Raw genomic sequence first — 25,032 nt, forward strand, 5'->3', positions numbered from 1 at the left:
CTAGCAGATTTGGAAAAACAACGAGGAGGCCTGAGGCACCTTAAAGACGACGGCCTGGGCTACCCTACATGGCAAGGTTGGAGTAAGATACACAACTCCAGCTACGTAAATTACACCACTGGAGCCGATGGATCTTACATCCCCGTCCACGCAGCGGGAGGTCGACGGGAGCAAACTCTCCCATTGGCTTCCCTTACTCCTCACGAGGAGCAGGCGTATCAGCGCGGACAGGGGCGCCCTTTGAGTTCAATCTAGCGCAGGGCTACTAGATGAGATCCTTTGAACACGGCCTCCACCGGGAACACGCTCCATAATGGCAAGTCAATAGAACGGTCTTCTGTTGCGATGCATTGGAGTGGCTAAATTCCCGGTCTGTCACTGCTCATTCAAAGTGCTGCCACGTGGGTGGAAAGAGGGTAAACGCTGCATTGTATTAATATCAGCTGAACTGACTTAATGGGGCCTGCGTGTTGTGTAGTCCTGCCTCAATCTTTGCATTCATGCCCGTCAGTGTGAAAGAAGCTACTGTATTTGCACATATTTGCACGTGCATGAAACCACACTGACCGTAAATTAGCGTACATAACGTACGCGTTATACACGTTCTTATAAACCCCGCCCCTGCCCGCGGGGTATACACGTCTGCGGGGTATACACGTTTATTTTTACTCACGGGGTCTGGGGGCTCTCTATTCCCCCGCCCGGAGGAGGGTAGGTTGTGCCTTGCTGTGGCTATACACGTCCGCAGGTCATCTAAGGGTTCTTTTACAGAAAAAAGAAAAACTGCGGGTTATGCACGGTTGCGTGTTATGCACGGTTGCGTGTTATGCACGGTTGCGTGTTATGCACGGGTGCAGGTTATATTCGCTAAACTATGGTAAGTTGCGGCCCCCAGCATGTGCTGTGAGTATCATTGTGGCCCCTGCACTTCCAAAGTTGAGTGGCCCTGATCTAGCGGGTCTATACTGCCCGCCCGCTAACCCCAACCCGGAATATCGACCGCAGCGGCACCGATCTTACGTCTAGTGTAGACGTGCCCTGACACATTCATTCCGGCATCAGCTGGGCAAAAATCCCCTGCAGCAGAGGCAGCTGACGAAGTGCGTTTTGGCCCACGGAACCGGATGCCCGAATAAATCTGTTTGTCTCCAAGGTGCCAGAGGGCTCCTTGCTGTTTTGCAGCTACAGACCAACAACGCGGCTACCCCTCTGAGAGCAGATTCGGGGCCTCCAAGGTTTGCACCTTACCCGGAAGTGGAGGACGAAGGGGAAAGGCCCGGAGGCCCAGTCCTCCACCCAGCGAGCCTACACCGCCTAAACCGGAGTGACACAACTCCACAGGACAAGCTGCCTCGCAACACGTCAGCTGCCAGCAATCTATTAAACCTGCCACTGAAAGGAGATCAAAGATTTTCTGAATCAGCCCCTTGGCAAGGCACCTTCCACTCCCAGCGTGAGTCACGCGGGTCTATCTGCCTCAGAATCTAAACCTGCCGCCTGAGCACAGGGAGGCAACCAGCTTTGCCATGGCCACCAGGAAGGCACCTGAGAGGCAGGCCGAAGACACAGACAGCCCAGCCCGTAAGGCAGTGGGCCTCAGCCCAGCTTCTAAGGACACAGAAACCACCGTGAGGAGCCGCAATCGGTGCCCTTCTGGGTGGCCCCTCGGCAGAAGCCCAGGGCAGAACAGCAACGTCACGGTAACCGACTCCCAAGTCGCGCCAGTTCTACCGCCCCTGCAGGCCCGGGGCTGACGGTCGGGCTCTGTTCACCAGCCCTAAACACGCCCACGCCCAACAGGAGAAGCTGCGTCTGAGTGGTCAGACCTCACAGGACACTGTCGCCCCCAGGACGGGGGCAGGTGACACTGGAGGGGCCGCAGGGACCTGGAGGCAAGGCAGAGTCCCCGTCACGGGAACCGGCCACAACAGTCTCCTCCTCGGCCAAAACACACAAGCCTCACGCAGCCACTTCTGCAAAAGCCTCCAGTGCCATCCGGAGTCAAAATAAAAGGGCCGCCTACGCGTCCAGCCCGGCTCAAAGTCAACGTGGCTGGGACCCGCTGACTCAGCCAACCACCCTGGGCCACCCTGGGGTCACGCCGGACCTCAAAATCCAGCCGGCCACCTTCCCGCCACGTGGACAGAGCCGCGTCACTGGCGGAATCGTGCGCTGCAAGACGGTAGCCAGCCCGCCACGGACGTAAAGGAAGGGGCCAGACACGAGGCCATCGAGTCTCACGGCGCAGGGTTCACACAGATCAGAGGGGAATTCCTTACTCCCTGCGCCCTCGTGCACACGTACAGGATGGCGTAATTGGCCGCGTTACCTAAGGAGACAGGCCTTGTTCTGAAACATCAGGCAGCGCCTGCTCCTGGGGGCAGGGTTCTGGCCCTGAGCAGCAATGGTCTGACCCACAGAAAATCCACTGTTGGGAAAACCCAGCTGCCCCGACCCCCGTCTGGCTAGGAACATGCTGCCCAGCTGCCCCCACGATTCCAGCAGGAGGGACACGGGCTCTCAACCAGGGACGGCCGATACGCTAGGCAGGGGGAGGCATTGCCTTCCCAAACCATCAGCCTAGCCCCGCCCGCAGAACGCCTGCTGTAAGCGCACTGGGGCCGAGTGGTGCTGCCCCCAAGTGCCCACCTTCCCCGGGATCTGGGGCAGGGGAGGCTGGGACCATGCGCCCTCCTCCCTCCCCGTGGTGCTGGGTGGGTGGAGCCTGGGAGGAAGGGGCGGGGCTGGGGGCTTGCCTTCACCCACTGCCCATGTTCTCAGCACACCTACTGAGGCAGGGGAGGGGGGAGAGATTTCAGCTCAGCCGCCTCCTCCACTCCCCCCCGAGCAGCAGAGCAGGGAAACCCACCCCTCCTGATTCCAGGGAGGGGAGCCACTGCTTCCTGGCCAGCCCCAGCCCACTGCCGCAGGCCCCAGAGAAGAGCCACGGCCGCAGAGGAACCGCGTTCATCTTGGCTGGCAGACGGCCACACGCCGCGAGGCTGCCCTCTCCTGAGCCCCACGGCCCAGCAGCGGGACTCAAACGGCCCGGCCCTGCGGTGCCGAGGCGAGATCCCAGCCCTGGGCCCTCTCTTGTAGGGCTGATCTAGGGGCGCCAAGGGGAAGAGAGGGCCAGTGACAGAGCCGGGCAGCAGCCCACCGGAAAGGAGTCAGGAGCACCCTGGGAGAGGCCTTAGGCATTCGGAGGCGGGGGCTTTTTTGGGTCAGGGGCCACTGACCCACATTAAAACCAGTTGGGGGCCGCACACAAATGAAAAGGAAAAACAACCCCTCCCCCCACTGACATGGCCCCCGACTGAGAAGCAGAAAGACACGCCCCCTCCCCACTTCCCTTGCACCCCAGAGCCTAGGGGGGCCCAGGCTGCTAGACTGTGTGTGCTCCAGCCCTGCGAGGGCAGCGTGGGAGGGAGGCTGGAGCACCAGCACGGTCTCCCCAATGCTGGGGGGGAGCCCCAAGCTTCAGGGGCCAGATCCAGGAAAGCCAGGGGCCACATCCGGCCCCCGGGCCTTAGGTTCCCCACCCCTAAAACCTACGTGGTGCTCCCAACACATCAGCCAACACAATCCTTCCGCCAGAGAGACCGTACCGGGCACTGCGGCCCCTAGCGTGAAGGGCCCTGATTGGACAGTCTGTCTGCACGCCTGGAATGGATCCACACATCACGGGGGGGAGGCGGGGTTAGGCAGCCACTCATCACAGCCCTGCTGACCTTCCCCGCAGAGGGCATTCCCGAGCTCCTCCGGGGGACGGCAGAGCCGCTCTCGGGTCTAGAGAACCTGTCGTGCTCGGCCTGGAGGGAGAGCTGTCCGGTGTAAGTGAAAAGCCAGGATGCGGCTGCCACAGAAGAGGGGGAATCCCAGCAAGATACACAGCAGCGAATAAAGGTGGGAAAGAAACAGGCACTAGAGGGCCAGCAACCCCCAAGAGCTAACCAAGACTCCAACACAGATTCAGTCGGTGGCCAAGGGCAAGTTACTTGCCCTTTCTGCCTCAGTTTCCCCACCTGTAAAGCGGGGCTCGTGATAATTACCTCCAACGTGCGACCTAGTGAAGATGAATGAGATAATATTTAAAATGCTTGGAACATGACAAGCACTGCGGACTTGCTAGCGGTGCCTCATGCGGAGTGGTACAAGGTCCACCTGTGCCATAACACGAATGGCGACTTTCCGGGCTAATTTAGAACTAACTAACGGTTTTGCATTTGCAGCACTTTCCTTCACAATGCGACACTTCTCCACGCATCTACCCGAGAGTTAAAAACTGGAACAGGTAGGTGACCTGGGGAGGCTGTGGAATCCATGTCCCTGATGGCTTTTACGAGGGGGTCACAGCTAAACACCTCGTAGAGGTGGTGCAGGTATATTTACCCTGGTCAGAGTGTGTGGGGAACAGACCATAAAACAGACATTGGCTGCAGACACTGCCTTGCACGGGTGCGCACTCATTTGTTATTCATCAGCAGAAAGTTGGGTCAAAACTTCCTTTTTCTCGAGCAACTCCCTCCCTGGCTTTCTCTGCCACTTCAGATTCATGGCACCCGCCTCCAAAGGGAGCCGCCCCTGGACCAAGCGCTACCTAACTACATCTCTCAAGGCCTGGGCTCAGGGGTGAGATATGCAGCGTTCCGTCAAACAGCCCCCAGCAGCTTTCGTCATTGTCACGGACGCACAACGGGCCGAGGCGACACGTCCCAGCGTGTGCTGCTCCCTCTTGATCTGCATAGGCAAGCAACGAGGCAAGGGCGGCTGAAATCTGCCCCGTGCTGTGCATGTCAGGGGTGGTCCCGGGGCATCTGAGCAATCACCCAGGTGGCTCTCAGTTGGGCAGCGTATTGGCACCTCCGGGTGAAACAAGTCACCACTCACTATCGGGCCGCTCACTGGGCGGAGCCTAGGGGCTTTTGTTCTCGATTACAGCCTCACTGGGCTATTCCTCACCTGACTGGGACCCTTGGGGCTGTTTTAGTCCAGGGCAACTGGCTTCAAAGCTGCAGCGCCAAACGGGGGTTGCCAGCGCACAAGAGGACTAAGGCAATGGCAACAGCTTGACAGTGTACACAGCACAGCCGGGTGTAACTCAGGCCCTATTAGTGTCTGCCTGTCGCTTTCACCACCGTCACCACCACTCCCCCGGACACACCCGTCACACTGTAGGCTAACCACCCTTGCAGATTAGTCATCACCCCGCCTTCAGTTCACACCTCCACGCCATCAAACATTTTCCCCGCGACTGTACAGATACCACCGCCCACAGCAGGTGAGCACGGCACAGGCCACCGAAGCAGCGACTGACTCAACACACAGCGCAAGTCACATCCTCTTCCATCCGCCGGGCTCGCCGGCTAACGCCTTGTTGGGGGAACTCAGGTTTTCGCCCCTGGTGCAAACCCCTAGCCAAAAGGGGTGCACTGTGCCGAGATCTGCCCACGTGAGCCCATTTCCTCAGTCTGCAATGAAAGGGGTGTAAGTGAACCCGGCACAGAAGCTGCAACCTGATAGACGCCGATAAAGGCAAGCTTTGTAAATGGCACAAAAGCTCCTGGAGCATCTGTCTGTCCCAAGGAAAGGGCGCACACACAAGGACCCTCTGTACTCCAGAGCTCACTGCCTGCAGACCTGCCCAGTCCCGCTTCTCGAATGGACGGTGCCACAGTTTGCCATTCATTTTTAACAGCGGTTTCGAAAGTACCTCATGGTTGTTATGAAAGATTTCCCAGCGCGATTCGGCCAGGCATTTGCCCTCTGGCACAGGCTGTCTGCTTGAATAAAGTCAGGTGTGCTCCAAGGGGAAGGCTCACTGCCACTGAACCGTGGGGTCGTTTGCCCCCACACACACACAAAACAAGAGCCCCTGGGGCTCAGAGCCTGTTTGTGGTCTCCGTGGAACTAGAATCTCATCGACCACTCCACCTCGCTGGCCAGAGGACTCAGATCAGCCTCAAACCCACTCTGGAATCGGCCACTTTCCATCATTCCCCTCGCAATTCACATTTCATCAAGAATTCTCCACTGGAGGAAGGGGCTGGTGAGAAACTTGTCCTGGACAGAAGACACTGAATTGTTTATAGCAGTGTGGGGGTGACCCAAGGGGGGGACTAGAACTAGGGGTCACCCATTGAAAAGAACAGGTAGCGGATTTAAAACAAACAAAAAGAAAGTACTGCTTCTCGCAAGGCACAATCAACCTGTGGAACTCCTCGCCAGAGGATGTAGCAAAGGCCAGAACTTTAACAGGGCTCAAAAAAGAGCTAAATACATTCGTAGAGGATAAGTCCATCAATGACAAGGATGGTGCCCTCAGCCTCTGTTTGTCAGAAGATGTGAATGGTTGACAGGGAGGGATTACTTGATGATTCTGTTCATTTCTTCTGTAGGCACCTGGCATTGGCTACTGTCGGCAGACAGGACATTGGTCTCGATGGACCTTTGGTCTGACCCCATCTGGCCGCTCTTATGTTCTTGAGGGGAGTGAAGGGAAAGAAGAGAGAGAACAGGGCGGGCTCTATGGCTATCCAGTTAGAATATAAGAGCCTGAACTTTTCCTTCCCCCAGCCCCTGAATGCCGCGCTAAAAAACCAAGCAGTCCTGTGGCACTTTAGAGACTAACAAAGGCAAAGGATCGTGAGCTTTCGCCAGGAAAACCCACTTCCTCAGACGCTGGAAAAGGGCCATTTTTCAGTGTAAACATGAATTTCCCTTCTTTAGACAGGCACTGTAAACAGGATCATTCCCAAATGGATTTGATCCCTTTCCAGCCCTGACAATCCCTGCCAAGGTAGCAATGGGCTTTCGCTGGCCAGCAAACCAATCCCACGAGCCTCAGCAGGACTTTCTCCTTTGCCAGGAAAGCCTCAGATGTCCTCAGGAAACACCACCCCCCCCCTCCAGAGCCATCTCCAGCTGGATGGTGTGAGCTAACTAACCAGGTGGGGTGAGCATTTGCCCATCCCTGGATAATCAACCCTCCCTGGTAGGTCTGAGTCAGACTGGAGCAGGCAAGGGTAGCCTTGGGATTTTCTCTTTTCCTGGGCAACGCAACAGTCTGTACAAACTGGTCCGGGCTTATTCACATGAAAGCGGTTCTACTCCCAGATCGGCTCCCTGCAACACCCAACACGCTCTCTAGGCCTGTTTCTCTGCCCAAGAGCCTATGGCGTGTACTTCTCTGCCGTGGCCGGGCTTCATTAAGGAACACGTGTATCGCAACGGGAGCGGAGGAGCCCCTTATTAAACACCTTGCTGGGAGGACACGCCCAGACGCCGCCTGTACAAAGCTTGTATTCCCCGAGCCCTGCGAAACGCAGACACGGGAGCTGCGTTGTCCTCGCCTCTGGAATTTTTGATTGGCACCCCTTGAATCGGAGGCCTGGAGAATCCATTCTAATCCCCCTCTCCGCAGAGGAAAAAGGAAGCGTACGCTGTTAGCGCCTGGCTCCTCTGGACTCAACGGTCCCCTTTCAAGAGACTTGGCTGCGAAACTTACGAAAGAGAAACCGCTGTGCTGGAAGCCCTGTGGGACAGAAATCTGGGCTCTCAGACAAGTCTCTCTCTGCAGGGAGAAGGGGGGCAATAAAAGCTCACACAAGCCAAGGAGGCCAACACTCTACATCAAAAGTGCACACTCACGGTGCCATCCACCACCAGCAGCTGTCTAAAAGATGCAGACGGCAGCCTCAGAAATCCACAGCCCCTCACATCAGCCTCCGCAGACCAGCGACCGCTCGGGGAGGGCGAACCACCCCCCTCTTCAGAAACCTTCCCACCAAGCTACCTTCCTAACAGCCCCTTTGGATAAGGCGGAAACCATTTAGGGTTACCGCCGCCCCCCCGCGAAGCTTCTTTGCTGGGCTGTATCCAAGAGCTTATCTCCAATAAACAAACTGCGGGAGCCACACAAAGTGAGACCCTGTTTATAACGGTCACCCATACAGTGCGTGTGGCTTTCCAGCGTGGCACACAACAAGCCTGACGCTGGCTTTCCGCCATCCCTACCCCCCCCCAACCTAGGGGGTGCCAGGAGAAACGCAGCTCTCGGGGGCCGGCGGCCACCCCCCCACAAGATGCAACCGAGTGTGCAGGGCTGAATAATAAAAGGAGGCAGGGACCCAACCAGGGGAGCTGCCCCTAAAGGCCCGTCACTGGGGTGTGAGGAGGGGGGGGGGGGACAGCCCTGGATTGTAGAGTCCCTGTGGGAGGCAGGGGCGACAGCTCCTCTCGTCCCTCCCCCGCGCCCCAGCCTTTTCCCCATTGATCCTCCCCGCCCTGGCAGGCCCATCCCGGGGCAAGGGGCAGGCTGAGCAGCCGCATTGATCCGCGTCCCGGCAGCCTGCGGGAGCCGCCGGCAAAAGCTGCAGCAGGCCGGGCGGCTGGGTGAGAGCCGGGCACCGCGCAGGGGCCCTCCGAGGGCACCCCCAGGCCCGCTGCACCCCGGCCCCGGGCTCGGGGGGCTCCTCTGTCCTGGGGCCCCCTTCTGCCCCTCCACCCCGGCTGTTCGGCCCCCGGGCTCCCTCTGCCCGGCCCCCCCGGCTCCATCGCCCCCCGGCTCCATCGCCCCCCGGGCGCCCCCCTCCCCGGCTCCATCGCCCCCCGGGTCCCCCGGCTCCATCGCCCCCCGGGCGCCCCCTCTGCCCGGCTCCATCGCTCCCCGGGCGCCCCCCTCCCCGGCTCCATCGCCCCCCGGGCGCCCCCTCTGCCCGGCTCCATCGCCCCCGCTACCTTTGTACCGCTCCAGCACATCCTCGTACGCCTGCACGAACTCCTTCTCCTGGCTGCGGTTGGCCGGGAGCAGCCCGGGCACGTAGCCGGCCATGGCGCTGCCCTGCCGGGCCTGCGGGCGGGCGGCTGGGGCAGGCTCCGCGCTGCAGCCGCCAGGGCCGGTCTCGGCGGCTCCTGTTTCCGCCTCGTCTCCTGCCTCCGCCCGCCCGGCACCGGCGGCTCCTCCCGCTGTCAGCAGCGGCCCGGCCCCAGCCCCCGGCCCCCGGCCCGCCCCCGCCGGGCCCGGCCGCAGAAGGCGGCGACACCCCGCGGCACGCCGGGGAACTGCGGGGGCAAGGCCGGGCCAGAGGCGGGAGGGGGCGGCGGGACTGGGAATGGGGCTGGGCTGCGCCAGAGCCCGGATAAAGGCACCAGATCCGGATCGGAATCCGGAGTAATGAGAGACGCACCAGATCCGGATCGGAATCCGGAGTAAGGAGAGAAGCACCAGATCCGGACTGGAATCCAGGGAAAGGGGAGAGGCACCAGATCCGGACTGGAATCTAGAAAAAGGAGAGAGGCACCAGATCCGGATCAGAATCTGGGAGAGGAGAAATACCAGAGCCTGGAAGTTGCAGGTCCAAGACTGAAGGGCTGTTAAAAGGAAAGTGAAGTCAGAGAAAAGGATCAAAACCTGAACCTAGTGGAGAGTTTCAGGGAGAGAGAACTGGACCGGAATTCAGCTGCTGTCATGAAGTAAGGATTGGAACCAAGCCCAGAACCAGAGGTGAGAAAAAACTGCAGCCACATACAAACAAGAACAGAACACAGCCTAGATTGAGGAGTGTTTTGAGTGAGCAGACTCCCAGTGAGGAGAAATGATGCCATAGGCATGCACCAGAACAGGATGCAGAAGCAGAGAGAAGAGGAAAGGAGAAAAAAGCAGATCCTGGATCAGGGTCAGAGCCCAGGAGTACCTGGTGGAAACCTCAGGATCAGTGGCTGGAACAGAACAAGGAGCAGGATCCTGGAGTCACCAGAGTTTCTGTCTGCTGAAGATCCTCAGAGGAGCTTGGGTTCAGATTAGCCGGTTTCCCTCCCCTCCTTTTACAGGCCTGGTCCTGCAGTCGGATCCAAGATGAACCCTTGTGCCCGGGCACAATTCATCCCTGCAGCTCAGAGATTCTACAAACACACAAACATGCTGCCGCTTCACTTTACACACTAGGGGTGAGATCTGGCTTCACTGCAGTCAAGGGCAAAGGGGCGGGGGGGAGCAAAGATCAGCATTCACATCACACTCCCTGTCTGTTCCTGGTCTGAGCCAACCAGTGGACCAAATTCAGTGCGACTCTTGGCCCTGTGCCCCTGGTGCACGTTGCGCATGCGCTAAGAAGAACAGCGAAAGAACCGCAACGGAGCCAGGATTTTGACAATATTCCCACCCACTTCACTGGAATTACTCCCTGGGCACGTATAAAGTAGAGCATGTATGCAAATCCCATCCTGCAAACTCCTCGTGGTAGGGGCCTGCTGACCTATCTGTGCTGGCCACAATTTCTGTGCTTGCCAAATAAATAGTTTTCCATGAAATGATGCTGCTCCTCTTTGTTTCAAATTTACTTTCAGGGTGATGGAACCACCTGAAGTAAACAGAAAAATGACGATTCTGGGTCTATGTTGCACCCCAAAGCTCTGGCTCATTCAAATGGCATTTCAACCTTGACAAGACAGGGAACTTGAAGCTGGTTTTGCAGGCATATGCAAATTAAGCTAATAATGGCACATTAGCAGGCATGAATGCCTAAACATTAGCAAACTTCATGCAACAAACTGGCTTTAACTCCCTAGGCCTTAGGCCCTCTCTGCAGATAAGATACAAGGCATGGATAACACTTTAACAAGAGGCCACAGGTTTGGGGGCCTCAGTTTTGGGTGATTCCCAAACAGAGATAATTTGGGTCTAATTTTCAAGAGTCCCAAGCACCCAAAGGTTCATCTGAAGTCAATGGGAGACATCAGAGCTCGGCCCCTCTTCACAAACCAGTCCCATAGTGCTCAAATTACACCGCCCAAAACGGAGGCATGGGAAATTTAGAGGCCAGCTGTGAAAATGTAGCTGCAGGCTGCCCATCACCCCCTTCTAGGTGTTTCCTACGTGATCTTTAAGCATACCCTATATGCCTTATCAACCCAGAACATCTGGGAGATGGGATCATACCTGAGCTATTAAACTATGAGAGGTTTTGTATTACATAGGCAGCGTGACAGGTAAGTCCTGTTTGGAATAGCTGGTGGACTAAGAAGCCAGCATGGGAAAATAAGGAGAGGAGGAACAGCAAGCCACATACAATCAAGGATTTTCAAGTTTAAAAGAGCTTTAAGTCCAGCTGAGTGTTTGTCTGGTAGATGCCCTGGTCACAATAACATTAGCATCTAAATGGTCCTGGGAGACTTTGAAATTAACACCTCGGTAAGATAAATGGGTGGGTAGAGGTCAGATTTGTTGCTGATACTATTCTTTACCATTGAGCCTTGGCAGCTATTGTGTAACCAAAGAGCATACACACTAGCAATTGGAAACGCGCCAGAGGGGCTGGTTCTGTAAAACCACTTCGGGGCTGGGAGAGATTCTGAAATAATTCCTCCGTCCAGTCTGGATTTTGCAAAATCAAAAACCAGCCTGGGGTGTGAATCCAGGGTACATGGTTCATGATGGACGCAAGCCCTGCATATTCATCAGTGAGGTTTTGTCCCACCACCACCATCTGAAGAAGTGGGCTGTGCCCACGAAAGCTCCCGATCCCATCTCCATGTTTTGTTAGTCTATCAAGTGCTACCAGACCATTGGCTGTTTTTTACATTTATCCTGTACAGACTAACTCAGCTACCCCCTGAAGCACCATTAGAATAGTGCAACACGCTGCAGCAACCCTTCCTCCCCCCCAAAAAAAATCCCAGGCTCTCTCAGTTCCTGGTGGCTCCGATTTTTCTTGTCCCAGAGCCTGTCTTCCCACACCCTCTGCCTAACCCCGCAGGTGGAGAAAGAAAAAGGAAACGCAGCTCGAGCGGCACCTAGTGGGGAATATTGGGTGATACAAGGAAGCCCACCCAAGACTTTAAGCTTCACTCCACCACCACCTGCTCTCTGAATAAGGACCAATGAATGCAGAGGAGAGGCAGCGGGTTCCCAGCCTCAGAGGTGACTGGGGATTATGGGAGGCAGCCAGACAATTCAGAAGGGTTGTCACTGAAAGGTAACCAGGGCAAAAGCGAGCGCGGAGGCGCTTCCTGCCCAAATTCCCTCTTTCCTGGTGCCCGTCAGTTTTTGCGCTGTAAGTAAAGGACCTTCCTCCTCCTCCTTGCAATAGAAAATGAAACTGACCCAGGCAGCTAGACTCAGGATTCCGCCCCCCCCTTCCCCCCAGCCACTCCCCTGGAAAGATCAGCTCTGAGGGGACAGCCAAAGGTGGGATTTTACACCCCTTCCTCTCCTGGCCAAACCAATGTGCAATCAAATCCCTCTTCCCCCTAGCAAGCGGGTCTGGATTAACCAATGTGCACTGAGTCCGCTTGCACAGAACCCCCGCCTCAGGGGAGGTCGCTGCCGGGGAAGGAGTGGGGGGAACCCAGATCCACCGCCCAAAAGGACAAAAACAACTCGGGGCCAGGGGGCGGGCAGGGCAGCACAGGAGGAGGGTCACGCCTCCATGCTGTGGCCAGAACCAACAGGCCCAAACAAGGAACCAGATCAGCCCCACCCCATGGGACAGGAGCAGCCCCGGGCCTTCCTCCCCACATCCCAAGGGCAAGGAAGATGGGGCCCCAATTGCCATAGAGCCGACCCCCACGATTGTTCAATCTGGCCTTGCAAGCAAGGAGTCTGAAGCAATTTACTGACATCGCTTGTTCAAGGCAGTATCCGGGGCATGGAATGAGATGAGCCCCTTAGGGACAGAGGACTAGCAATGCTACCATAGACACCCCTCCGTACAATCCGCTGCACGCGTTTCTCAAGATCCGTTGTACAACTAGCTTGGTTTATTTCACAGTTTCCTTGCGCTCCTTCCTTTGTCTTTCTGTCTCCATCTGTGGCCTGTCGTCTTATCCTTTCACTGCAAGCTCTTTGGGGCAGGAGCACCAACAGCTTCCCCTGTCCCTTCATTGGGCACCATGGATTTCATGGGTGGTGGATGACGGCCCAGCTGGGGGAGGCAAGCTGTAGCCACGCCCCTTCTGCCTGAGGCCCCGCCCCTCATATTCCTTCCACCAGGCAGGGCTCCATCCCTTGGCCTGGCTTGGCTCAGCGAACCCCCTTTCTTGTGACCGGCTTTTTTCCTCCTGGTCAGATTTGCCATCCCTCCGGTCCCTTCCAAGCCCCTCTGGACGGTGACAGGAGGGGACGGTTTCTCCAGGCCCCAGACCCTGCTCCAGAGCTGGGAGCTGGAAAAATCCCGGTGGATGTTTTTGGCGGCTGTGAGAGCAGGCCCTCCGCCTGTTGGCGAGAGGCACACCTTGTGGCCGGGTGACCCGGATGGGGGCAGGCAACCCACATTTGCAGCGCAAGAGCTCTGTCTCCATAGCAACCAGAAGAATGGTTTCTCAGCCATCTGGGTTGCCATGGCAACATGAAAAGCCTCCTTCCACTCCAATCCCTGTGGCTCTTTAAGCCAGGCAGCCGCCAGTTTCCTTTTGCTTTCTGGGCTTGCCATATAGGGAGCGTCTCCAAGTCCCCTAATCCTTCCCTCGCAGAGCTGGGTCCCCTGTAATCTCTGCCCTGTTCCCAAACACGCTCCCTGCTCACAGCGGTTTAGGCCCAGCAACCAAACCTCCAAAGCAGCCACTTGTTCGTCAGCTCCGGAGCAACAATCCTATTTCACAGTCTGACTTTGGAAAATACCCTCTTCGCCCAGCCCTCTCCCATAGATCGGCGCCGCCAACGCCTCTTCGCAGGTGGGGAAACTGAGGCACGGCACAGGGACCTGACTCGCCCACGGACACGCTGCAAGTCAGTGGGAGAGCTGCGAAAAGAACCCACGAGATCCCAGCCCTCGGTTTGTGCATCAGACCAGGTTTGTGCCCGTCTGATCGCCAAGTCCCCGTCCCTCCCCCCCAGTGGTTTCTAAAACTTAATCTGCATTAGCCAGGGAGACAAAATCCTCCATTGCTCCCCCAGAACAAAGGCGGAGAGGAGAAGCAGAGGAAAGGTGCCGTTCTGCCTGTTCAGATTCTTCGAGTGCAGCAGGCAGTAAATCTGCTCTCTAGTGGTTGCTCCCGTGACAATGATTAGCACAGGCTGTGGGGACCAAGCTACCCAGAATCCCTTACAGGAAGTGGGGTGTGTCTGCTCTAGCCGAGCGGGATGGATTTTGTTATGAGCAACCCCCCTGGTTTCTGCCTTTTCCTTGCAAAATATTAATCGACAGGCACGAGTCGTCTCTCGTGAAGATTCATACTAAGAACTGTATTTATTTATTTGCGCCCACACCCCTTGGCGACAGGGCAGCCTTCTTATCAAAACGCGCAGCCTCTTGGCCTTTCAGGGTGGAAATCCCGAATTCTGCAAACAGTGAGGGTTACGCTCTAAGGTCGCAGGGCAGCAATTCTGGGAGTGCGCACTGGGACGTGTATTAGCCATGTCTCCCTCAGGAAAGGAGGTTTTAAATTCAGGGCATTACGATGGCATGAGACAGCTCTTCATGCATTGGTCCTTGCAACTAGACTCTGAGGGTACATCTAGACTAGATTAGCTTACTCGACAAAGGGAAATGAAGCGCCAATTTAAATAATCGCCGCTTCATTTAAATCCAAATGGCTGCCGCGCTGTGCCGATCCGATCAGCTGTTTGTCAGCACAGCGCGGCAGTCTAGACGGGGATCTGCCGACCCCAGAACCTTTTGTCGCCAGATCCTGTAGGCTTACAGGATCTACCGACAAAAGGTTCTGGGGTCGGCAGATCCCCGTCTAGACTGCCGCGCTGTGCTGACAAACAGCTGATCGGCACAGCGCGGCGGCCATTTGGATTTAAATGAAGCGGCGATTATTTAAATCACTGCTTCATTTCCCTTTGTCATCCTGCCTCATCTACATGGCTCCATCGACGGAGCCATGTAGTCAAGACACACCCTGAGGGTCTGTCTAGACGACGCGCTTATTTCGGAATAAGCTATTTCCAATAATACCTCCCAAGATAACTATTTGGAAATAGCACGCCCGCTCTACAGGAAACCCTCGAGACGAGTCCGAGGCAGCCTCCCCTAATGTGGACACTACCTCGATTCAGAGCCCCAGGAGGCACAGGGGAGTAATTACTTTGAATGGCCCTGAGGAGGAGCTATTTCGGAACAGCAGCAGTGAAGCGTCCACACGTCCGCTATTTCACCAGTTCCACGTGAACTGAGCGTTTATTACTCCAGAATAAGAAGCCTGTTATTTTGGAATAATTTCGAAGTAACAGGCTTGCTGTGCGCACGCTCGCCTTGTAATTTCCAAATACCGTGAGTGTGATGTAGTGGGTGCTGTCCACTCGCGGGTCGCTAGGCTTGGGCTGTGAGTGACCCCTACTGGCCTGTGTCTGTGAGCACTGCCCAGCGGGGGGTCGCGCTGAGCTCCAACAAGGACTGGCCAGGGCTTCTCACCTAAACAAAGGAAGGGGTGTGGCTACTTGGGGGATGTGTGTTGGGTGGTTTTGGGGAGAAGGGCGGTCTTGGCTGGGAAAACATACAGAGAAGAGACTAAGCTAAGTACTGGAGGTTCAGGGGCCTGTGGACCCCACCCCAAGGGGTCTGAGGCTGCCTGCCCCCTCCCTTCGATGCTCACATCAAACCCGGGCTGTGCTATACCTCGCAGAAGCAATAAATCCCCTCTGTGCTACTGGCTGGCGGAGTCTCCTCTTGCTGCAGACGGGGTGCAGGGTCGGGGGGCTCCCCGACGCGTCGTCACGGCGAGTTATTTCGAAATAACGCTGTAGCCTAGACATGCCCTGACCCACTTGTATGCCCACTGAGTAATGAAATAAGACAACCGTCCACGACAAGCAAAGTAACACCTCCCCCGCCCCCGCCGCATCGTCCTTTAATCCTGCGCCTCTGGCTGCAGAGACAAGAAATATCAGCGCTTCTCCTACGAATTCTCTCCCTGGAAAGCTGGTTCGTTTCACCCTGCCCAGCCACTCCCTGCCAGGGACAGGAAGGACCGTCTGTCCCTTAATACCAGGCTAGATCTGCTGCATGGTTCCCATCGGAACGCGAGCACTGACGTGAGAGGTGTGTGTGGACAGAGGCTTATAGACCAACGGAATTCAAACCACAATCCCAAGGCACTGACACAGCTTGGCTCACCACATTTTTTTTTTTTTTAATTCCACCTCCGGCATCTTGCAGCTGTTCAGAAGCTGCCGTTCCCTAATGCTGGGCAGAGTTTGCATCTCATCAACCAGCACAGAGCAATCAGGTTTGTTCAGACACCCGCGAGCATGGGCGGCTGGTAATACAAGCAAGGGGAGGCACAGCCTACATGCCTCGCTGCAGCAGCCCAGTTCCCCTGGCTGCTGGAGAGGGCCGGGGCAGTGGGGCAGTAGCCCTGCTCGCTGGCTACCGGGGAGGGCTGCAGCACAGCAACCCCAGCCCTCCAGGAGGCCAGGAAGGATTGGGGTGGGGTGGGGTGGGCGGGGCTTGGCTCCAGGGGCGGGGTCTCAGGTGGAATTGGCAGAACTGGGGCTTGCCTACCCCAGCTGGTACTGCACCCTCTGCCCATGGGCACTACCCCGAGACTTGCATTCCAACCAGTTCCTTTACTGCATGTTAACGAACCCGTTACTTGTGCTCCGGCGGGTGAATGTATTCGACCAGCTTCAACCCAGCCGCTCGGCGAGATTAAAACTGAACTTTGGCATGACTAGAGATCCCAAATGTAACAGTGAATACGGCTGAAACGTGGACCCTTGGAAAATGCCGGCTATGCCTCTCGCGGACCTGCCCAACGGCTGCCCTTGTTTGTCTTTAGGACTCGTTTCCTCCATCCCAGGCCCGCTCCCTTTGCGCCACTATTGGTTTACATTCTGCTCTCTGGGCTAGATTCACAAACGTGCTTTGGTCGTGCCAGGCTCAGCAGTAACTCCTAGGTGCCCCTGCCACCTCATGGAATCCTGCTTCCAGAGCATGAACAGAAGAATGGCCTTAGTGGGTCAGACCTGTGGTCCATCTCTCAGACAGTGGCCAACACCAGGTGCTTCAGAGAGAATTAACAGACCAGGGCAATTTATCGAGTGATCCCTCCCCTCTCATCCAATCCCAGCTTCGGGCTGTTGGAGGTTTAGGGACACCTGGAGCATTAAATTGCAACCCTGACCATCTTGGCTAGCAGCCATTGATGGACCTATCTTCCATTAACGTATCTAATTCTTTTTTGAAACCTGATATACCTGTGGCCTTCGCAACATCCCTCAGCAAGGAGTTCCATGAGTTAACTGGGCGGTGTATGAAGAATTACTGCCTCATGTTTGTTTTAAACCTGCTGCCTATTAATTTCATTGGGTCACCACTAGTCCTTATGTGATGGGTAGGGGTAAATAACATTTCCTTATTCACTTTCTCCAAACCACTCGCGATTTTATAGACCCCTTGCGTATTCCCCTTTAAGGGTCTCTTTTCTAAGAGGAACACCCCTGATCTTTTTAATCTCTCCTTGACTGGAAGCTCTTCCAGCTCCCTGGTCATTTTTATCGCCCTTTTCTGCCTCTTTTCCAACTCAAATAGCTCTTTTTGAGATGGGGCATCCCATGGGCGGATATGAGGGCATTATGGTCTTTTGTGGCTTCTTATCTGTCCCCTTTCCAGTGGTTCCTAACATTTTGTTTGCTTTTTGACTGCTGCTTCCCCTTGAGCGGATATTTTTAGGGAACTTAGCCACGATGGCTCCAAAAATCTTTTTCTTAACAGCTAGCTCAGGCCCCGTCATTGTACAGGTCCCCAGATTCCCCATACAATGCATGGGGAGAGGTAGGCAGCTAACAAAGGTGCTCCCAGAAACTGGCAAGCTGAATGGGGAGCCATTGAAGCTAGCCAGGAAGGAAAAGCAGAAGACAAGGGACAAGAACTGGGACTCAGACTCAGAAAGGTCGCTAGGCCCCCCCACTCCCAGTCCTGGGACGTAGGATCCTGGCTGACCGGCAAAGATCGCACCTTCCACCAGCTGGAATTCGTACTTTCCGGAGGCAGTTGCCTCAGCCGAGTCAGCCCTTTCTTGCCAAAAACATGGGGTGAGACTCCCCATCCCATTCCCAGGTGTTTGGGGCCAGCACCTGGGAGCTGGGAGATCCAGATTAAAATCCTGACTTTGCCTGATGTAGAGCAGAGGCTTGGACTCGGGTGCGTGTCCCAGCCACCAGGTTGTTGGCTGTAACAGGATGGGTCTGTGCCAGTCTCTCCTCGGGGAGCTGTTCCACGTCGTCTAAATTGACGATCTATTTGGGACAGTTTGCGCGTCTGACTCTCCATCCATCTGTAAGCCTGTTTGTCCAAAAACTCCTCCTAAACGATAAGTGCTGGGACCGCCACATGTGGTACGCAGCTTCCTCTTCTCCTCTTACAGCAAGGACAGGGTTGGGTTGTGCCAGGACAATGGGCTGTGTCTGGAATTGGATGTTTCTCATAACATGGAAAGGGAGGTGGCTGGTAGAAGGGACAGTTATACTCTAGAATGACCACAGGGGGGCAGCAAGGGGCCAGAGATGGGGACCAGGACAGCTATAAACCCATTGGGCCAGTAGTAGTCAGGGGTGGGGAAAGGGACAGCTCTCTACTATATATCTGAGAGAGTCTGTCTGTCCAGTTGTGCCCACTGGAGCTGCAGTGGCCACAGAGAAGCGCTTCTCACCTGGCCCCAAGCTACTGAGGTAGGAGAGGGCTGGGGTTGTCCTCCCTCCCCGGGGCAGCCTGCATCCGGAACCCCTCCTCCTCAGCCCCACCCCAGAGCAATGGTTTCACTGAAGAAAAACAAAACTTATTCAAATGAAGGCCCCGAGCAGCACCAGATAAATCTGGCTGGTGCACACAGAATCTACTGGGCTGGCCCCCAGGCTCTGGCGGAGGGAATGCAGGGCGCATCTTTCTCCTCAGCTGGGGGCCTCAGTGAGGGCTGATTTGGTTTTTCACTTGTGCACAGCCCCCGACTGATTATTCGGTGCGTCTTTTAGAGAGGCATCAACTCTCAGTGCAGAGCCTCCCCCCGGGGGGGGTCCACCCCCTCGCCTGCGCGAGAGCCAGCACCTGCTAATAATACTTGTGCAGCTCCCACGTCTGCTGTCCCAGGGCTCGGTGACGAGCGAGGAATCCGCCCTCTCGGTGCCCCCCAGGAGCTGAGTCTCCCTTTTCCAGCTGGGTTCACCGCACCGAGCCAGCCATGCACCGAAGGGCGGCAAGTCTGGGGGAACAGCTGCAAAGAGAACCTGGCTCCTCCTGCTGGTGGAGACGTGATACCCCCAGAGGCAGCTGGCTGGGAGAGTGAGTCCCGCCCCTCAGGTGTGGGGCAGGCTCAGGGCTGGCTCTTCCTAATCCCCAGTGGGCCTAACAGGGACAAGGGAGAGGACCAAGGTGGGGGAGGCAGTGGGCGAGGGGAGGAGAAAGAGGGTGGAGGCAGGAGGCACGAGGACACACCTAGCAACAGGGGTTGTCCCTGAACCCAGGACATAACATAAGAATGTAGGAATCATTTGGCCCAGACACTCATTCACTCCCCACTGAGGTCGCCTGCGAAATCCACAGGCGCCAGTTTTTGATCCAGGACAACTCTGCTCCCTTCCCATGACACACCACAGCTGTAAGACGGCGAGGCGGGAAAGCCACTGTAGCCAGACTGCAGGACTGGAATCCACCCCCGAGCAGGGGGAGTTCTGCAGTTCGGGGAGCTGGGTCACCTCCCCCTCCTCGCTCCAGGGATCCCAGGCATGGACGGGGGCAGACAAGGACAGAGCTGCCCCCTGGCACCTGTGAGCTCCTTGTGAAAGAAAGGCAGGATTCTCTCACGACCGGCAGTATCATGGCCTCAGCTCCCCCCGGAGCTGTTCTCACTGCGCCTCCTTTTCCAAACTTTCTCTGGACTCTGCCCCACCTCATGCTCTTGACTGTGGCCAGATTGGAAAGCCAGGCGCTGGCACAGTTCCAAATTGGTACCCATCCCAGGACGCTAAGGAGGTCACCTCCCCGCATGCTTCAGTGCAGCCTCCAGCCAAGATCCCCATGAATAATGTAAAGCCCATATCAATATTTCAGCACATTTTCAAATCCAGTGACACGCAACTGCTTCCTCCTCCTTCTTCCCTGCTGAGAGCGGCCTGAGCTGCTACTCACAAGTTATTTTTACCGTGGAATGTGCACAAAAGCAGAGTCTATGACAATCCCGTCCCTTTCATCACCGGCTGGATCTACCCAGCGTCACGACAGCCCCTGGCATGACAGAATGAAAGGGAAGATCTGAGCTGGCTCTCATCTGGGGCAATGGCCCATCTCATCAGCCAGGACCCAAATCAGTGCACCCCTTAGCTCCCCGCTGCAGGAGGGGATCGGGGCCCTGCAAGACCAAGTGTTAGTTCCCACTGTAGGGAACCGCGGATCAGGAGGGTGGTGCGGGAGAAAGTCCGATCGTGAGCGGCGCTGGGGCACAGCCCAGAATCAGAGCCACACTTGGCATCCCCCCCTCCTGCCATTTTCAGAGTCCAGCCGCCACGGCCCAGCGCCTGTAGGCCAGCGGTTCCCCGCACCCGTGCTCCATTGCCAGGCAGACCAGTTTTAAAAACTGTCGTCGTAATCCGCTGGGTCCTCCTGCCCGAGGACCCCCTACCCCAGCACTTGCAACCACAATGACAAACTCCTCCATAAACAGCTTGCCAAGCGGCAGTGGGCTATTTCCCGAGTGACAGCTACATCCTGCTCCCCAGACCAGAGGGGACTCATTTTTCCCGTCCTGCGGGGGCTGTTTCTTGTCATGGTTTATTATTCGCGTTGTAGGAGCCCCAGGGGCCACTGGTGAAAATTAGGAGGTTTCCCTCGGCAGGGAACGGAGAGGCGTGACTTTTCCCATCAATGTGATTTTTTTTTCTCTCTCTCTCATTTTTGGGAAATCGCATTGAGAAAAAAAAATCAAACTTTCATTTCTAGATGAAATTTTCCTTTACAAGAAAATGTCGCATTTGTGCCCTACACAACATTTCCTTCCGGTCAGGGCATTTTGTCTCAGTCAATAAGGAGAGCAGTGGGACAAAGCGGGGGCAGGGCTTGTGGTAGGGGGTGCTGTCCCAGGCTCCGCACCCCACTAGGGCTGGCTGGAGGGAGGGGATGGGAAACCAAAGGCTCTAGCAACCTTTTTATTTATTCTTTTGCAGGCAATGCAACTGCACAGCTTGGGGCGGAGCCGATTTTTTTACCCCGACACACACACACGGGCAGGCAGCTATCTGGAAAAGGCCTATAACCCTGCCCCCCTCTGCCTCCCTTTTTGTAGGAATGCAAGATGGGGGCAGGCATTTTGCAGGAGTCCATTCAGCCCTCATTATTGTTAGCTTTTGGGGCGGGGAACAATGCTTCCTCTCATATTTTCCACCCATGTGCGGAAGACATTTTTGTTATGTGCACAAAGGCATGTACAGATGTGCACCACCCATAGGAACACAGGCTGCCAGCTGTGGGGGCTCTGCCAACCAGCTGGGCAGCATCTGACTCTCTCCTGGGTGGCCGCCCAAGCACCCAGCTTACAGGGAACTCTGGTGGGGAGCTTGGTCCTGCCCCTATTCACTCCCCTCCTGGCCTGGCAAGTGCTGCTTCCATCTGCCCCATGGCTGCTGAAGGGTTAACTTCTCCAGCAGCTGGGCTGCCTCCCTCCTGCAGCTGCCCTGAGAAAACCCGGGCCGGGGGCTCCCTCTCAAATGCCAGCTGCAGCAGGCCAGGGGCTTAATCCTCCAGCCAGGAGTGAAGCAGAGTCCCCCACAAATGCCTTCAAAAGAAAACGTAAAGCTTACCCCCATACTGGGTCACCCCTCACCCTGACACTTCACATGACTCATGAGCCTACCAGCGTCTCCCCCCAGATCTAGGACATGGGTCGGAACGAGGTCCAGAAATTCAGGCATTGGCTTAAATGCACTGGACAGCGTCTGGGTGACACAAGATCAGCAGCAGGCTCCTCCGGAGGCAGTGTCTGGGTGAGCAGTGGCCCACCGCGGCTCCCGGGAACACGCTGGCCCTGGGGATGTGAAAGGAGCCAGTGGATCACAGCCAGAGCTACGAGGGAATCAGACTGGAAACCTTCTGAGCCACAAATCCCTCCCCGGGGTCCGGGCGCTGGCTGGGGAGCTCCTCCCGCAAGGAGCCGTTCTTAGGATTTAACGGAAGAGAAATGCTCCAGGTTCCCTGCCGCCCGTTAAACATCCAGTCAAAAGGCCACAAAGAAACCAGCAACCAGCCCTGCCCAGAGAGAACCGGCCGGCCGGAAAGCCACGGCAGCCCCACCCTCAGACTGCCAGCTGTCTAGGCCCCAGCCCGCACGGATGGGCGGGGAGACTCAACCACTGCTCCAAGGCAGGGTGCCGCCCAGACCCACCACAAGGTTTCGATTCCTCCAGTGCGAATGGCTCCGCCTGGAACATCGCCAGTCCGGGGAGCAAGACACCAAAGCCGCCCTTCCCCCCCCTTGCCTGGACACCCCGCCCCCCGCCACTCAGCAGGCCAATTCTCACGATGCCACGATGCTGCATCTCAGAGCCTGGGCCCTTGGCGTCACGTGCGGCTTTGGAATGGCCAAGCAAGCCCGGCTCATGGCAGACGGCGCAGACTGTGCAAAGCATGAGGAATGCGGGGGGAGGGGGGGACGACACTTGTCCCAAGAAACATTTTTTTCCTGCCTGTCCTGTTCTTTTCATCACATCACCAGACTCCGGGCTCAAGGCCTGTTCCATTCCAGGACCGTCAGCATCTCCATGGCAGACGGCTTGAGCCCTCTCGCAGCACAGAGCTGAGGCTGCGTCTCCACTGGCAAACCATGGGACACGGGACTCCCTGGGGAGATGTTCCAGCAGGGGCAGAATGGGGGGGAAGGGAAGGACTCAGGCTCGTTTCCTGCTGAATCATCTATGCTGGTTTTGTAGCCCATGATTGACAGCGCAGAGCGGCCAGAGGGAGCCCGACCAAAGGGCCGTCTAGGCTGGTCTCCTGTCTGCCCACCGCAGCCAATGCCAGGCGCCCCAGAGGGAACAAACAGAACAGGGAACCATCAAGTGATCCCTCCCTGTCGCCCGCTCCCAGCAAGCAGGCCGGGGATACCCTCCCTGCCCAATCGCCATTGATGGACCCAGGCTCCAGGAATGAATCCAGCTCTTTTTGAGCCCTGTTGGCCTTCCCAACATCCAACTGCAGCAGCGCAGGGAACAGCTGCTCTGCTCTGCCCCCCGCTCTAGAGGCCGCTGTGTCTCAGCACTGGGCAGTGGTACAAACAGGAATAGAACTGGAGTATCCTGAGTCCCAAGCGAGTGTTCTAACCACAAGGCCACACTGCCCCCCCCCAGCGGTAACGCTGCCAGAGGCCTGTCTACAGCTTGGCCTCATTGCTGTTGGCCCCGCACAGTGGGATTTACAGATCCCATTTCCTCCCGAGCAGACAGGCTCAAGAGACCGCGGCCTTCTCTGCACGTGAGATCACCAGCATGGGCCACGTGCATCTCCCACGGCTCACGGCCTTTCGTTCAGGCGACGGGGCCATGCCCCAGGGGCAGCACACTCCCGGGTCTGGGTCCGACACGCCCAGGGCTTGCGGGAGACTTGGAGCCCTACACAGAGGCGTGATCGGTCCTCGGGGGGGGCTCTTAAGCGGCCGTTTTGGGCTGACACAAGGAGGGGCACGGAGGAGCTCCAGAGACAGCCCGGCTGACCTTGCAGAGAAGGCCGGTGGCCTCATGCCGAGCTGCAGGGGAGACTTCCAAAGGGAAAAGCAGAGCCCCGGCTTAGTCCTTGGGCCCAGCACGTTCCTTACCCGCTACTCTGACCACAGCTCTCTCCGCTGGGTCCAGCACCGAATCCTGGCTCTTCCGCTTCTTCTGCTCGTGCAGGGGTAAATTCCAGGGTAGGGTGTCCCCCGGGGGGCAAGGAGACAGGCTCCCCGACCTCTCGCTCCGGTAGGACCGCTCGCTCCGGCACGACCGCTCGCTCCGGCACGACCGCTCGCTGAGGGTCTCTTCGTCGGAGGAAGACATGGCCCACGGGTGACAGGGATCTGTAGATGGGGACAATGGCACATGAAGCTCAGGTGCAGGGGATGATCCCAGCAACCCCCCGGACAGTTCGCATCGCAGCAGGGATCCTTCCCTGTCCAACCCCGCCGTATGGGCGGCCTATGCGAAACGAGCGGGCGGGTGCTCTCTCGGGGTCCCCAGGGACGTGGCGTGTGCGGTGGCAGGCTTAGCAGCAGAGCCCAGCCGCTGGACTGGGCGAGGAACCCCGAGGGGTGTCATTCTGGGGCAGGTTTAAGGCAGGTGGACGCGGATGCTGCTATTGCATGTGATGTGTCTGTTCTGGGCCTGAACGGCCCTTCTGCCTGTCAGTCCCGCACGCTTCCTCAGCTCTCACGGCACCAAGAGCTGTACGAGCATGGAGCCATCCCCGCCCCCAGGCCAGGCCGGAGCACAGCCGCTAGGAGGCTGGCACGGCTGCCCAGACAATGTCCAGACTCCCTCAAAGCAGACACCTGTTGAGAACAGCCAGAATTCCAGCAGCGGGAGCTTCCTCGCAGCAGTGCCGAGTACAGCCTGCCACAGTGTGACCTGCCTCGCAGCAGGGCCTGAAGCACCACGCAGACCAATCCCTGGGTGAGCATGATCACTGAACACCAGGACTGGAAGGGACCCCGAACGGCCATCGAGTCCAGTCCCCTGCCCTCCCGGCAGGACCAAGCACCGTCTAGATCATCCCTGACAGGTGTCTGTCCAACCTGCTCTTAAATCTCTCCAGAGATGGGGAGTCCACAACCCCCCCAGGCAATTTATTCCAGTGTTTAACCACCCTGACAGTGAGGAATTTTTCCACAATGTCCAACCTAAATCTCCCTTGCTGCAGTTTAAACATACCCAGAACAGTGTCCTGTAAGCGCCAGCTAGGATTCCTGGCCTATGAACTGCCTCCCAGAAGCTGTGAGCTTCCTCCCCACAGTGCCCTGCCAAGGCCTCCTAGCACTCCTGGCCTATGGCCTTCCCCCTAGAAGCTGTGAGCTTCCTCCCCACAGCGGCCTGCCAGTGCCAACTAGAACCTCAGCTTTGTGATCTTTCTCCCACCA

At 56.9% G+C, this 25,032-nt stretch overlaps 1 protein-coding gene across 11 annotated transcripts in view; it reads right to left on the bottom strand.

Moving 5' to 3' along the window:
- Window positions 1-23,971, bottom strand: part of MACF1 (microtubule actin crosslinking factor 1) — a 301,070-nt gene extending 277,099 nt beyond the window's left edge. For 8 of the 11 annotated variants that reach the window (XM_075908729.1, XM_075908727.1, XM_075908730.1 and 5 more), the window contains exon 1: window positions 23,737-23,971. In XM_075908729.1, coding sequence (XP_075764844.1) covers window positions 23,737-23,956 — 220 coding nt within the window. In that variant the 5' untranslated portion in view covers window positions 23,957-23,971. Of the gene's footprint in view, window positions 1-8,739; window positions 8,942-23,736 lie in introns of those variants that run through there. The other 3 variants (XM_075908724.1, XM_075908721.1, XM_075908718.1) reach the window with 2 other exon arrangements.
- Window positions 23,972-25,032: the final 1,061 nt, after the last annotated feature.

The sequence above is a fragment of the Pelodiscus sinensis genome, chromosome 25 (genome assembly GCF_049634645.1).
Source record: "Pelodiscus sinensis isolate JC-2024 chromosome 25, ASM4963464v1, whole genome shotgun sequence".
Classification (NCBI taxonomy): Eukaryota; Metazoa; Chordata; order Testudines; family Trionychidae; genus Pelodiscus; species Pelodiscus sinensis.